This window comes from Coenobita brevimanus, chromosome 27 (genome assembly GCF_032717465.1).
Source record: "Coenobita brevimanus isolate Jiangsu-jjx chromosome 27, ASM3271746v2, whole genome shotgun sequence".
In the NCBI taxonomy this organism is placed as follows: Eukaryota; Metazoa; Arthropoda; class Malacostraca; order Decapoda; family Coenobitidae; genus Coenobita; species Coenobita brevimanus.
The window spans coordinates 28,909,100-28,925,929 of NC_136980.1; the positions used below are offsets into that span (position 1 = coordinate 28,909,100).

General features: G+C 39.8%; 1 protein-coding gene across 1 annotated transcript in view; it reads right to left on the reverse strand.

Annotated features, from left to right (window-relative positions):
- LOC145394524 (uncharacterized) overlaps positions 1-16,830 on the reverse strand; it is a 236,295-nt gene that overhangs the window by 109,514 nt on the left and 109,951 nt on the right. The window contains exon 5 of the mRNA XM_080268364.1: positions 4,966-5,093. Coding sequence (XP_080124490.1) covers positions 4,966-5,093 — 128 coding nt within the window. The remainder of the gene's footprint in view (positions 1-4,965; positions 5,094-16,830) is intronic.

Sequence of the window (16,830 nt, forward strand, 5' to 3'; positions counted from 1 at the left end):
AAATGTGATGTGGCACTGCACATCCAGTGCTTTGTGGAGTATCACACAAAGAAATAGGAATGTGTATTTTTCAGTCAACTGATGTAAAAGCCTTTGTCAAAGCTCTTAGTATTGCCTGCAAATAATATACAGTCATAATTTCTCAGTTTCATGAATTTATGCTTCAAAATATATAGGAGTAAGCTTTCCTGGAATTCTTTTTTAACTGCTATGAATCTTATTATAGACTGCTACTTTATATTTATGCGGCAGATTCTTGTAATAATTTCATTAGCTATACATTTTTTTTTAAATTACTCTCTTTACAACAAATATTTATTAAATGAGATGGTTCAACACATAATTCTTTCATTTAACCCAGATCCATCAATAAATTTTATCATATTAATGCACAGTGGTGAAAACTGAGAGTCACACCAAGGGGGACTGCTCCATAGAGCCCATTTAAATGGGCGTGCCATATTTCCTTATTGGAGGAGCAAAATTGAAAAAAACATGCATAATTCTCAGTTTTAGATCACAATTGTTAAGTTCTATAAGAATAAACCAATTTGGAGGATAAAGAAGAGTAGTCCGTGCTAAAGGGTTAAGTGAGACGCCGAGAATTTCAGTACTTTTGGAGATGGGAATATTAGTATCTATCTATCTATCTATTGCCAGACGCCTCAGTCCCGTTTGGGGTGGCCACAAACAAATCGCCTCCAAGTCGCCCTGTCCCCCGCCATTTCACTGCCCTGCTCCCAACTCACACCCCCCTTTCTCATATACCTCTCCACCCCATCCCTCCATCTCATCGTCGGCCTCCCCGTCCCTCTTCCCCCCTCCACCTCACTAACATACACTCTCTTCGTCAGTCTTTCACCCTCCATCCTCTCCACATGGCCAAACCACCTCAGTGTGTTCCTCATAAAGCTTCTTATCACATCCACATCCACACCACAACGCTCCTTTATATCCTCATTCGTCAGCCTGTCTCTCCATGTGACTCCACAGGCTCCTCTTAAACTCATTTCCACTGCTCTCACTCTTGACGTGTCCTTCCAACAACGTCCAAGCTTCACTTCCATACGTTGGAGTTGGTATCACAATACTATCATGTAATAACTTTTTCACTTCCATGCTCACCTCCCTGTTTCTTATCACTGCTTTCAAGGAACCAGCAACCTTTCTTCCCTGCTGTACCCTTTCAAGCACTTCACCCTCCAAACCTCCATCCTTACTCATCACACTACCCAAGTACTTAAACGTACTCACATTTTCCAATTCCTCACCATCCAACCTCGCTGTACATTCACTGACTTCACCTCTCTCAAAGACCATCACTTTACTCTTCCCTACATTCAACTTTAGATTCAGTTTCTTACACACTCTCCCAAACTCATCCACCAAGCCTTGCAGCTCCCCTTCGTCTTCACTCAGCAACACAGTATCATCTGCAAACAACAGTACAGGGAGTTTCCAAACACTATCCTCTCTCACCAGGGCCACTCCAACATCCACTACGCTACCTTGTACCTCTTTTATTACCTCATCTATGTACAGATTGAACAACCATGGAGACATGACACATCTCTGTTTCAACCCAACCTTCAAAGAGAAAAATTCACTTAGTTCACCATCCACACGCACTGCAGCCTTCGCACCATCGTGCATACTCTTCACAGCATTCAACAACTTCCCATCTACTCCATATATTCTTAACACTTTCCACAATCCTTGTCTATCCACCCTGTCATATGCTTTCTCCAAATCCATGAAAGCCGCATACAACTTATTTCCCTTCTCTAGAAACTTTTCCACTAAAGATCTAAGAATGAATATCTGATCTACACAACCTCTTCCCTTCCTAAAGCCTCCCTGTTCTTCTCCAACTAATTTCTCTGTTCTTTCTCTAACTCTGTCAATAAGTATCCTACCATACACTTTTCCTATTATACTAAGAAGACAAATGTCCCTATGATTACCACACACTTCTTTTTCCCCTTTTCCTTTGTCCATGGGAATAATTATACCTGACTTCCAATCCTCCGGGACTTTACCTTCTTCCCAGGCCAATCTGCACATCTTCCACATCCATTCTAGTATTATTTCTTCCCCATGCTTCAGCATTTCACCACAAAATCCATCAATTCCTGGGGCTTACCCCGATTTAACTTTCTTCATTGCTTCCACAACTTCTATCCTACTGATTCCTTCCTGTCTTCTCACCTCCCTCCCTCTCCCAGCCATTTCCCAGCCACTTATATTCGCATTACTTCCATCCTCTATGTTCAACAATTCCTTAAAGTGTTCTCTCCATCTGCTCAGTTTTTCTCCCTTCTCCACTAGTAATCTACCATTTTTATCTTTCACTCCCCTGCTAACTTCACTTCCACCCTGTCTTACTCTTTTCACCTCTTTCCAGAACATTTTCTTACAGTCCCTCCATTTTATACAAATCTGGCAATATCTGCTTATTAGTAAATTGTATATATTTAGTTTTACTAGCATTAAATGAGACAAGGTTGGTTTGTCCCCATGCACTGATCGTAGATAGGTCTTGATGGAGATGGCCGTACTGAGTTAAGAGGTAGAGATATTAGACTTTGTAAATGGGTGTCTGAGTGTGAATGAACTATGTAGTGTTGAGTCATCTGCATGTGAGTGGATGGGATTGTGGGTGACAAATAAGAGATCACTAATATGAACCAGGAACAGGGTCGGCAACAGAACTGATCCCTGCGGCACTCCGGCGTTAATTGAGTGGAAATTGGAATATACATCATCTACTTTTACTCTCATTTTCCTCTCACTGAGATATGGGAGAGAAAGGCGTTAGTCCATAGCAAGGGAGTTTGGACAGCAGGAAACGATGCCAAATTCTGTCGAAACCATAAAGTGTAAAAGTGTGTGGGCACTTTTACAATTTTCGTCCAACGGAGAACAACAGGACAAACTGGGTAACACAGATGAAACTACGAGATGGCGAAGAGGAAAAGTTTGAGAGGGGTGATAATTGAGAGATATGTATTCTTCAGTTACACTGATTTTTAGAGGAACATGATAATATCCAAATAAGTCTGTTGCAGAAATATTGGAGGAGGCATTAATCTTAACTTACAATGGACTGACATCTGTTACTGATTAATACGAAGAGATGTAGCGTTATTTGCTTTATATTCAGCAGTTTCGTCTCTGTATCCTGAACGACCAGAGATAACTTTCATAATATTTACCAGTTCACTCTCTATATCTTGGACGATGAGAGATAATTTTATTTCCTTAATATTCATCGGTTTACTCTTTATATCTTGGGCGATGAGAGACAAAATTATTTCCTTAATATTCAGCGGCTCAGTTTCTATACCCTGGTCGACGATAAATAAAGTAATTTCCTTAACATTAGGCCTAAGCAGTTCCACCGCAACACCTTCTCTCACATTGTCACCATACCATTCTCACACCACTGTCTCTTCGTATTTTCACCACATCACTCTCTTCTTTACCAGATTCGTACCAGCTTCCTCTGCTGTATCTTCTTATCAAGCTTCCTACCTCCACCTCCACTTCACCCTTCTTATCTTAATAACTCCTTGACACAAGTTTCCTACATTATCTCTCTCATACCACGCTCCCTCCGTGCTTACTGACGTCAACTATTTTCCCTCATCTTACCTTCTCTTCTTGCAGTTATTACTCTCTACCCTCCGTACCTCTTACGATGCATTTAAATTTTTGCCATCCTCACATTATCGTTTCTCTTTCTTCCTCTCACACCGTCGGGTTCCTCCCCTTCCCTCTCCTTTCCACTCGCCTCTTCCCATGTCTTCAATGTCCCTCTCCTTACTCTCCCCACCTACTATTCTCTCTCCAACTCCCTCTCCCTCCCCCTCTCCACAATCCTTTCTCCTTTTCTTGTCCAACTCTCTACCCTCTCTCCACTCTTCTCATCCGTCCTAGTTCATATTTCCCCACAGCAGTCCTGGACCCTCTCCCTCATGCTCTCACATACCCTCCAGCTCCCTTCCGCCTTACTCTCCCATCCTTTTCCTTCCTAATTTCTCATTCCCGCTCTTCCAGTTTCTTTAGTCACTTTGCCCTCTCCACTTTTCTAATCATACTACTTCCTTCCTCCCCATCTCTTCCTCCCTCACCTCCTCCTTTCACCAGTCTCTCTTTCCTCGCTTTCTCCTCTCCCTCTCCCTCTCCACCTCTTCTTTCATCCCAGTCCATGTTATCTCTTCCACAGCAGCCCTGCCCCCACCACACCCTCACAAGCCAACGTGGTGTAAGTGAGGATCATGAACTTCATAAACTAACTTAAAGGCCCCACGGCTTGTGCTGAAAGTGGCTTGAGGATTCAGGGAGGAAATCGAGAGACTGGCTGGGAAACCTGGAATCAAAGGTGAAAGGTTCTATTGGAGGGAAAGAAGAAAGAAGGAAAGAAAAAAAAAAGCAGGAATGAAGGGAGGAAGAGATGCGAAGAGAATATACTGGAGAGAAAAAAAGGAAAAGATTGGGAAGTGATAGAGAAAAAAAAAACAATAGATAGTGGAAAAAATCGTAATAAGTAGAAGAAGATGCAAGAAAAAACTAGCAAGAGGAAGAGAAAAGGAAAGAAAGAGGGAAGCTAAACATCGAGAGAGGGAAGAACTGTAGCTACGCTGGAATGAAGTAAAACAAGGATGGAGGACGGGAGAAGGAGACCGCGAGAGGGAGGAAGATTATAGCATAGAAAGAACGAAGAAAAACAGAGAATGAGGGAGGGAGAAAAAGACAGGGAAAAAGAGGAGAGGGAAGGAGCAATTATTCGAGAAGGAAAGAAGGGAGAGAGGAAAAATACAGAGATGGAAGGAACGAGTAATAAGAGAGAAGTTTTATTATTAGTGATCCTTGGAACAAACTAGTTCATTAAAAATGTTTCATTGTTTACTGATAGTGCGTGATGTGAAAACCTGGTAAGCAGTGTACGGTGGTGTCACTGACCTGGTGCTGGTTCTTGTACCATGTTGGGTGTGCTGGGGGTGGGCAGCCTCTCACCTCACACACCAGCACCACCTCGGTGCCCTCACGCAGAAACACCTCACCGCCAGGATACACCCTCGCTGTGGCCTCTGTGCAGGAGGAGAGGAGAAAGATGGTTTTGGAATTAATGCCGAGTGAGTATACGAGGGGAAGCAAGATCTTACCGTGATGACGTAAATGATGTAATACTGTATTTGTTGTTGCTACATCTAGACGAATTAAATTAAACTTGGAAATATTTTTGGCAGTGAATGGATTTACCATGGCGCTAAAAATGTATCCTAAATTCACTGAACCCGTCTGAAAACAGCAGTAAAAGAAATATATGTACAAAGAAAATACCAAATGCACAAGAGGATGCCAGTTTACCGGACGTTTTGCCGAATCTGGCTTCTTCAGGAATGTCCTTTAGAAGACAGCTTTAGCGAAACGTCGAATAAACTGGGTCCTTGTTCTGCATTTGGTGCTTCCTCTAAACAAAGTGTCACATCCAACCCTGGATATTCAAGCAAGAGAAATTAATATATAAGACACCAGATAAATACAGTTAGTTTCATCCTAATCTCAAGCTTCTAGTAAAATACGAAGCCCAGCAGTCAATGTCACCCCCAGGCCCCCAACTGTATTGCTGGGTAAACAGGGAGAGAAAGTGGAGACTCTTAGTTATGTGGAGGCGTGGAGTGGGCCTGGCAAGGGGAGGTGGGGGTAGCGTAATTTGGCTTCTCTTTTTAGCGCTCGGGCGTTTATAAATCTTTTTCGTTTGACTAAAATCGCCTGACATTGCCTGTAATAGAATACTAGTGTTATTTTGACCATGGGAGTGTTGTTGGCGACAGTGTAAACACCTTCAATTAACAATTACTTTCATCTGGATAAAATAGTCTGGGTTTAGCTTGGATAGAAAGACCATAACCTGATGCATATGTCATGAACTACCGACACGGGTAACGTACCGTATAAACAACTTCTGATGTAGTGTTTATTGTAATGATATATTAAACCCAATAAAGAGATCAAGTCGACGGGGGAAGTATTGCAGGTAATGGAGAAAACAGACTGTAGTTTAAGAGACACAGTGCAGGTAATGAACATGCAATTCGCAGCTTTTGAAGGTCAATATCGGATAAGAATATTAATTCACTTGAAAGTAATAAACGTTTAAAGAGTGAGTAATTGTTTTATAAACCAGTGATGCGGTATCCGAAAGCAAATTAACCTTTTCGGCGTATCATACAAGTTTCATATTTTTTCGGAACGTATCAAGATTGTCGGAAAAACAGTGGCGAAACTTAAGCTAAACCGGGAACACCAGAGAGGAGGTTGATTCAAAGTGCAGCCATCTTGTCAAATCCCGCATTTTTTCATGTCATTCAAACAAGTACATAAATCAGTCATTGGAAAATAAGTACTGGTATTATTACAACTTTAAACTCACTTGCAAATGACTCAACACAATCAAATAAATTTATACCAATACTTAATTACTCAAAAATCTCAAGCAAAAGACAAGAAATTAATAATCTCAAACATTAGGATAATGGCTATAATAGAAATGGATATTTGGTAAGTAACAGAAAACTAGTGATGACTAGACAGTGACTAAGAAAAAAAGGACAGAATACTATATTATTCTTAACATACTCCCCACCATAGAAGCACTTTACTCCTATCCAAAGTTGAGCAAATTAGAAACCTACAGTATTTTATGTTAAAGAAAATGAACTATTCTTCAGTTCCACAAATTACAAAACTACAAAATTATCCTCTTTCTTAAAGCTATAGTTTATAAATCACAAATCCAGTACTGTACGAGGCTTTATCATACGCCCTCTTCTAGATACCTTCACCTGTTCATGACTTTCAGTTTCATCATCATCATCAGCCACTTCAACATTGTTTTCATCCCTGTTTTGGGCAAAGTTTTTTTGAGTATCTGGTGAATTTAAATCATCATCACAATTTATGTCATAAAAAATCTCTAAGTCATGTAACTTCTGAACAGGTCTACACAATATACCCTTGGCAGTTTGTACCTTTACACATCTTACTACACCATCCCTGCCAGGAAATAAATCAGTAATTATGCCCAGAGGCCAATTCATTCTAGGGACATTATTTTCCCTAATTAAAACTACAGAACCCCTCTTCAGGTTATAATTAGCCTTAAATCCCTTCACAGTAGGAGGCAAATTCTTTAAGTAATCATCACTCCACATTTTCCAGAATTGGTCGAGTTGTCTCTTACGAACAATTTCTCTTTCACTTAAATTTTTGTTACTTATATCCAAAGGTTTATCAGAAACATGAGGCTGAAATCCCGCAGCTCGACCAATCAGAAAATGTGAGGGTGTCAAGGGGTCAGCAACATCTGGTTCTTCATTGACATATGTAAGAGGTCTAGAATTGACACAAGCTTCTACTTCAACCAAAGTTGTCTCAAGTTCACATTTAGTCAAGCATTTAGTGCCAAGAGATTTCTTAAGAGCTGATTTAACAGACCTCACAAGCCGTTCCCACCAACCTCCCCACCATGGGGACCTGGGAGCGATGAATTTCCATTCAGGGCTTAATAGACTAATATACTGCTGAAGCTTACTTGCTACACTTAAAAAGGTTTTGGCATTGTCAGAGTAAATCACTGAAGGGAGACCTCGCCTTGCGGAGAATCTCCTTATGGCCAACAGACAATCAGGTACTGAAAGTGAGTCTGTCAATTCTAAGTGGATAGATCTTGTGACAGCACAGGTAAATAATAAAATATACAATTTATTTGAAGGACTATCAACTGCAAATAATGGGCCAGCAAAATCTAATCCAGTTATAGCAAAAGGGAATGTAGATTTAACTCTCAATTCTGGCAAAGGGGGTGCTGGTTGGTTACAAGGCCTTGAGTCAAACCTTTTGCAAGCTACACACTCTCTGCAAACTCTTTTAGCAAGTCTTCTTAATCCAATTATCCAGTAAGAATTTCTAACGGTTGACATAAGCGTGTGAACACCAGCATGCTTCAAAAATTTATGTTGAAACAGAATTAAGAGTTTGGCCACATGACAATTTGGTATAATTATTGGGTGTTTGCTGTCATAACTCAGGTCAGAATTCTGTAACCTACCTTTAATTCTGAGCATTCCATCAGAATCTAAAAATGGATCAAGGTTCCTCAGTGAAGAATTTCTAGGGAGTGGTTTACCTAGTGACAAAGCATTTCTTTCTTTCTCATAAAATTTTTTCTGAACACAGATGAAAATTTTGTCCTTTGCTTTACTCAATTCATTATAAGTGAGAGGACCTGAAAATTTAGTACTATTGGGTTTAGAATTGTTAATGAATCTCAAAACCCATGCAGTAATATTCATGATCTTGGTAAAATCATTCCACTTATTAAAATCAAAGGCAGCTGTGGCTTCCTCAACAACAGTCAATACCAGGCCTTCTCCCCTGAATTCTTCACAGGGAAAACCAACATCACTTGTCTCATACTCATCAATAATCTCAGTAAACAAGTTCATTGAGGAATCAGATAACCATTTTGGACCTTGAAGCCACAAGTCATTTGAAATTAGTTGATCACCAGTCACACCGCGAGTAAGCAAATCAGCAGGATTATCTGCACCAGGGCAATGGAACCAGTTACTTGGAGATGTTAAAGTCTGGATTTCTGTTACTCTATTGGCAACAAACATTTTCCACTTAGCAAGATTCCCCTTAATCCAAGACAAAGCAATCTTAGAATCTGTCCAACAAATTAGCTTAACATCATCACTCAGATGTAGGGCAGATTTCACAAAGTTAATGAGACGAGCACTTAACAGAGCTCCAAGTAATTCCAACCGTGGCAAGGTAACCCGCTTGATAGGAGCAACTTTTGCTCTAGACATAACAAAGGAAACATTAAATTGATTATCTGATTTAGGAATCAGCATGTAAATACAAGAGCCATATCCTTTCTCAGAGGAATCACTAAAAGCATGAACTTCCAAGCCAGTTACTGAATTCAAAGATAGGCCTGGAAAATAGCGTCTGTCAATCTCAAAATTCTTAATTAACTGAATGCTGTTAATCCAGCACTGAAACTTATATTGCAACTCATGAGGCAAAATTTCATCCCAGCCAAGTCCTAGACGCCAAATCTCTTGAAACAAATTTTTAGCATACATAGTGAAAGGACTAATTAAGCCGAGAGGATCAAACAGTCTAGCAATGAAACTTAATACATTTCTTTTAGTGAAATTTAAATCAAACTTATTATCCAAGTTGAGACCCTTAAAGGAAAACACATCTTCTGAGGGATTCCAGTACATTCCTAACAATTTTGTTACACCAACCTCATGTTCAAACTGTTCATGCTGATTAATCAAAAAATCATTGTTAGTGTGCCATTTGGATAAAGTCATGCCTGCATCGGACAATATACTTTTAGCTTCACTAAACCTTTTTTTAGGCTTCTTCTACAGTATCTGCTCCTGAGAGCCAATCATCAACATATAAATTTTCCGTAAGTTCTTGTACTGTGACAGAATTATGGTAAGAGTCTAAATGGTGTTTGATAGTGGCATTCAATAAAAATGGACTACTAGTGTTACCAAAGGGCACCCTTACAAATCTCATCACACGAACTATGTCACCACATTGCCACAAAAAACGGTGAACATCTTGATCAGGGCGTTGTACCTTTATCTGCAAAAAGGCTTTAGTAATGTCTGCTGTCAAGGCAATATTCCATCTTCTGAATCTTATTAAAATTTCTACAAGATCAGGAATTAATGAGGGACCAGATTCCAAACAATCGTTCAGTGAAACACCATTAGGTCCTGCTGCAGAAGCATCAAAAACAGGCCTTACTTTCGAGGAAACACTGTCTCTAATTACTGGTCTATGTGGCATATAGTAAGTGGGATAAGGACTTTCTAACTCAGAGAAAGGAACCTCAACAATAATGTTATCCTGCTCATAACTCTTAAATACCTTGTCATATTCTTCTTTCAGATCAGGGTTTTTGTCAAATTTATAGTTCAGTACAGACAATCTCTTTCTAGCATGTTTCTCATTATTTAGTTGACTTAATTTTACCTCATCACTTATCCAAGGCAAAGCAACCTCATACCTGTCATCAACATACTTAATTGTGTCCTCAAATTTGTCCAAAACAGGGTCTTTAGGTGGTTTATCTTTCTCAGTATAAATACCCACACTTTCAAGACTCCAAAACTTATGCAAATCTGACTCATTGACATTTTTGGTTGCATTGATACATAGCATTTGATGAGATACACTCTCCACATGGCCGCTCAAACATGAACCAGACAAAATCCAACCAAATACTGATTCATGGGCCACTAAGTCATCAAATCTGACAACATTATCAGCCGAAACGAATTTCCAATAATTATCAACACCAACCAACATATCTAAAGTGAGGTCACGGTCACGTCCATAGTCCTCAGCCAACCGTAGCTGTGAAAGAGACTGCATAACATCATCAGGCAGCCTCTGACGTCGCAAAGAAGGACAAATAGACATAACTTCAACTGCAAGTACAGAATGGTTATTACCCTCAATGTCAACTAAATTAAAGTCATACACATTCCTTTCTTTACTGTCTTGTGATTTCTGATTACCAAAAGCAGACTAGGAGGTGTATTTTGAAGTGATCCATTTAGGTTTAACCCTTCTGACAAAATTATGACTCACATAGGTGGTATCTGCTCCTAAATCAAACATAACAGTGGCCAAAACAGACTTACCACTACTTGAACAAACTTTGACTTGGCTGTTTGCAAAACAGTAGACTTTTTCATTCTTCGATCATGAGAAACACCAACATGTTCAACAATACTGACTGAATCATTAGATTGACCTTCTGACTTTTGACTAGAATTTTGTTTAAGTGAAGGTTTATTGTGGGTCTCTGAATTAGTTTTACCATTGTTGCAGAAGAGAACATTATGGGACCCATTACATTGAGTGCACATAACTTTACCTTTACAAACCTTTAGAAACATGGCCCCTGGAAAGACACTTAAAACACAAATCAGCTTGTCTAACCTTCCCCTCTCGACCATGTCTGTCCAACCTCAAGATGTGCCAGCACTTCTCAGACTTGTGTAGCTTCTGGCAGAACACACACTGCGGTGAACCTTCCTCGGATGTGGTCTGCAGGGCTGAAGCAGAACCAATCTTCCTCCTTTCGGTATCTTCTCGCCGAGGGTTGCCTTTCTCCACGGACAGTTCCTTGAAAGTTTCAGACCTCTCACGACACTGGATCTCCTTCTGCAGAAACTTGAGGAGCCACTCCAGGTTGCCTTCATGTCCGGAACTTTCCCTCGACCATTCCAAACGTATTTCTTGTGGAAGACGAGACAGGATAACTGGAGTCAACACCACACCGTATTGGTTACCATTGATACCGAGGCCTTCCAAACTTCTCACATGCCTCAGTAGCTGATCTTGAAGCTTCCACAACGAATCGACGTAACTGGTTCCCTTCACTTTGGGTGTTAAAGAGGCATTTAGTAAACCCTGGATGTGGGCAAATATTATCCTCTCTGGACGGCCAAATCTTTCCTTGAGGAGATTACAGGCCACAGTGTAGTTTGCAGTGGTAAGTGCTATCCCCTGGATGACTGATAGAGCTTCTCCTTGAAGTAATGATTGCAGATAGCTGAATTTGCTGATAACTGGCAGCTCACTCTGGTCCACTAAAGCCTCAAATCTGTCCCAAAACGACTGCCAATCTGTCAGTTCACCAGAAAATTTAGGGAGCTCTAGTCTGGGTAATTTAACTTCTGACTTATCTTTACTAGATGTAGATACAGTGCTATTATCATTTGTTGCATCCTTGAGTCTTTTGGCAGCCTCAGCTCTAACCTTTCTTGCTGCCCTTCTAACTTTATCTGCTTTCTCTGTCTTCCTCTAACTCAGCAGGGTCTTCTAATTCTAACTCCACTGCTGCCTGAAGATCATCTAAATTTGCTAGCCGCTTATCAAAATCACTAACGGCTGCTTCTAATAACTCTTGAGTGGTAGACTCGTCATCTAATAACTCTCTTAACTCAGTAATGCTTCGAGTCAACCAACCTTTGGCAGCCGTCCTCCTCTTTACCAAGTCTTCCAACGACTTCGCCATTCTTCTCGCAACTAATCCGGGCTAAATACCTTCTAGCAGACGTCATCTAAAGGCTCCCGGGTCTGGGCACCAGAAATGTCGGAAAAACAGTGGCGAAACTTAAGCTAAACCGGGAACACCAGAGAGGAGGTTGATTCAAAGTGCAGCCATCTTGTCAAATCCCGCATTTTTTCATGTCATTCAAACAAGTACATAAATCAGTCATTGGAAAATAAGTACTGGTATTATTACAACTTTAAACTCACTTGTAAATGACTCAACACAATCAAATAAATTTATACCAATACTTAATTACTCAAAAATCTCAAGCAAAAGACAAGAAATGAGTAATCTCAAACATTAGGATAATGGCTATAATAGAAATGGATATTTGGTAAGTAACAGAAAACTAGTGATGACTAGACAGTGACTAAGAAAAAAAGGACAGAATACTATATTATTCTTAACAAAGATTATTACTGATCGTACTGGTTCACTACATGCGTTATGGTACTGTATATGCCTTATATAGCAGAAGGCACTGGAGGGAGACAAAATGGTGTAACATGGATTGGTTAGTAAATCAGGTAATGACAAAGTAAAATAATAATTATGTCAATTACTGTCAACATTTTAACTTTAATTCACGCTCATATTATACCGCCTAATTTTTTCCTCCGTTGGCTCGGTCCAAACGTCTCGAACATCTTATATTCCACATCTTTTTTGCTATTCGTATTCACAGTACAACCGTATTTTGCCTCTTTCTTTCCTCTGCTTCAGTGTCTTCCTACAATATACTTCTCCCATATTTAACTCTTTCAGTAAGGTGACGACTAAGGCGATCTTATTCATCTTCAGAAATACCTTTCGCATCCAAGGGGTTCGTGAAGACTATTTAATGTCCCTCTAGTTTGAAACCTCTCGCTTTCGCTGAAAAAATTGGGTTGGAAATGTAAAGAATAAGAAAAATTAAAGATGTCACCGTATCGATATATTACCGTGTATCCATCATCACATATTGTAGTTCCTCTCTACTTATAATTCATTTTCTTTAAAGGTCATAATAAACTTTTTGTTTCCCTTGCGTTCATGCATCCCTCGGCAATCTTCTACATTTTTAGGCTGACTACATTTATGTCAAATTACATTATATTCCTTTGACTTTCAGATGTAAAATTGTTTTTGCTTGTCTTCATTTCCAGTTCATCGTAATGGTTCTCTTTTTCTTTTATTTGTGCTAATGCCCGTCTGTTTTATCAAGCTTAAAACAAAGATTAGAAAGATAAAAAAAATGGGATTAGATAACTGTAGTCTTCAGTAACCCCAGCAATAAAAGAGGATTTCCTTAAGGTGACTAAAACCATCGTAGGGAAGAGACATTAGAATGAAAAAAGACATCGTTACCAAGAGGGGTAAGTCAGCATAATGATTAGATTGCCACCATGCCTCTCACTGCCTTTATCATTCCTACAGGAACCACTGAATATGATTTTAAGTAGGTGTAGTCATGTTCTTTTCCTCTATTGTGCCATGTAGCTATATTTTTATTATAAGTGTTCAACCAAGAGACGCGGTTGAAAAAATAATAATAAAATGATTGGAAACCTCAAATATCCTTCCTTCACTTCCCATCATCACACACATCACAGCATAATTCTTTGTCAATTCTTTCATTTACATTTTCCAAGGTAATAACGTTTGCATTCTTTGAGCTTTCCTTTGCATTTCAGTGAGGCGCCTTTTCCTTCGTACAAGAGAACTGCAAATTATCTTTAGAAAATGCTTTGTAAAGTATAGTTGAATATTCTCTTGTATGTAATATTCAGAATATTTAAAGCTACAGGGTATGCATTATTACCTGGAAGAGGATATTAAGGCATAAAACAAGAATGGATTGCCGTGAAAGATGTGCTCTTTAGCCAACTTGAGTAAGACACAACAGTTCCTCTCAAAAAACGCTATTTTAACTCACTATATTGCACGGCACAGTTGACCATCGTGCGGTGTGATGTGGTGAGGATCTGTCCATTCTCCCTTTGTGGCTAAGATACAAGTAAATGTGTGTGTGTGTGTGTGTGTGTGTGTGTGTGTGTGTGTGTGTGTGTGTGTGTGTGTGTGTGGATAAGTAAGTTGAAAGTGTCGTCTTGTTCCGGCTACCCTCCCTTTTTTTGGGGGGGGAGCAGCCTAGGTATGTAGATACATAGATGCTGTTAAGTTCCGAACTCACCCATTCGTTTCAATAACATACTTTTATAATCAGCCATAGGACAGCACTCTCCCACTCGACCCGTTACACTTACTAATTCATAAGCAAGCTCAACAGTCACCTAAAATGGATGTCACGCATTATTTTCTTTACACTCTAAATACCTTTTTTCGGACATAATTTTCTTCTCTCTCTCTCTCTCTCTCTCTCTCTCTCTCTCTCTCTCTCTCGAGGATCGTTACCCCACGAAGTCTATGCTCGGCACCCTATCTCACCCCAATCACAATAACTATGATAAAAATACAGTTATATCTCTCTTATCAGGCAACGCAGTATATGATTTTTATTTATTATATTTTCTTTCAGTTCAGAGTCAGTGATAACACTTTGTCCATACTATTTTGTAGGCTTGGAGTATTTGTAATTGTACTTTTAACAGGAATGTAATTATTTAGACATTTGGGGGATAATTGTAATTGTAATTAATCATTCTCATTTGTCAGTAATGGTAATTAAAATTATAATTGAGCTTTAAACTTATAGGGTAATTATATTTGTAATTGTAATGGACTGTTTAGAAGCATAATAATTAAAATTACATCATACAGATATTAACTACACATACTGAAACCACGGAGAGAGAGAGAGAGAGAGAGAGAGAGAGAGAGAGAGAGAGAATATGCTATAAAGTAACATGTTACATGAGTCATGACACGTGTAATGCTTGAAAATCTGAGGTATGTAGACTCTGTACGAGACTACTGTGTGTACTGACTACGTCTACGTATGTGGTGGGACAGGTTTGTAAATGTAAACATTTTACAGGTATTAATAATTCTAATTGCAAATTGTAGGAGGTACTTACTTATAACTTGTAATCTATGCATCATTTTTAAATTCATTTTATTTGTTTTCTATTTGCACTAGAAGGTGTGGCTGCATCAATTTAATTTCAGATGAAGTAAAATGGAAGTAATAACCTTATCTATCTATCTATCTATCTACTTATCTATCTATCTATCTATCTATCTATCTATCTACTTATCTATCTATCTATCTATCTATATATATATATATATATATATATATATATATATATATATATATATATATATATATCAGCAGCAGCCATTTGAGTGTCCACTGCAGAACCGGCCTATCCCGACCTAAGTGGGGACGATACAGCCAATGTATCTACCAAGTGGCTTAGGCTGTCTGGCAGGATTGTATGTAGGGTAAGAAGTGCTTGTAAGTGTGATTGTAGTGCTGGAGTCGCTTTGGATGTGTGTGTAGTCTGTGAACAAAGTGTAATTTGCCCGTGCAAGCCGATTGGGTTCAAGTATACTTTATAGTACTTTATAGTATGCGACACTGGTTCAACCACAGCACCCCTTAAGTTCGCCAAAGCAGTATGTGGCTGGAAGCTTGTTCCAAAAGTTTATTACCCTGTGTGGGCGCGAACCCTCGTTCTCCCATGTACGAAAACGCACACTCTACCATTGTACCACAGAGACTCTCTCTCTCTCTCTCTCTCTCTCTCTCTCTCTCTCTCTCTCTCTCTCTCTCTCTCTCTCTCTCTCTCTCTCTCTCTCTCTCTCTCTCTCTCTCTCTCTCTCTCTCTCTCTCTCTCTCTCTCTCTCTCTCTCTCTCTCTCTCTCTCTCTCTCTCTCTGAGAGTGTGGAACAGTGGGTGCAAGGATAGCGAGGGTGAGGATGAAAGTAGGTATACAAGCTTGGGCGACTGTATGTGCGTATGCACCAACAGAGGACCGAGTGGCAAGAGTGAATGATGAGTCTTGGACGAGTGTAGAAGCATGTATGGATAAGTTTGAGAGGAGCGAGAAAGTGTTTTTGATTAGAGACATGAATGCCAAAGTTGTGAATGTACAAGTGAAGTAGATGGGAATGGTAGTGCTTTGGTGGACATCTGTGCTAGTAAGGGGTTGGCAATAGCCAACACGTCTTTCCGGCATAAGATGATCCACCGGTATACATGGAGAGTAATGAGAAGGATGGACGGTGAATTTGTTGAACGAAAGGCAATGATAGATTACGTGTGTGTGGATAAGCGAATGAGAAGACAAGTGTTGGATGCAAGAGTGTGGAGAGGGTGGGGGAATGGAATCTCTGACCATCATTTACTGATGGCCAAGGTAAAATTGCAAAGAGAATGGGTGAAGAGACGGAAGGGAAGACAGGAGGAAACAGCTCCTGTGAAAAGAGTGAAGAAGCTGGAAGAAATTGAGACAATGGCTGAGTGTAAGTGGAAGAAAGATTGGGAAGGTATGAGCTACAGCAGATAGAAGGGGTGGAAGACGTATGTAAGATATTCACGGAAGAGATAGGCTCAGCGTGTGAGGTGATTTGTGGAGTGAGGAGGAGATGCAGGGGTGTGCAAGGGACAGCATGGTGGAATGATAAGGTGAAACGAGCTGTGGAACAAATGAAGTATTGTGATCTCTACCCTGACGTATGGAAGCGAGGCGTGGACCTTGCTAGAGGGGATCAAGTCA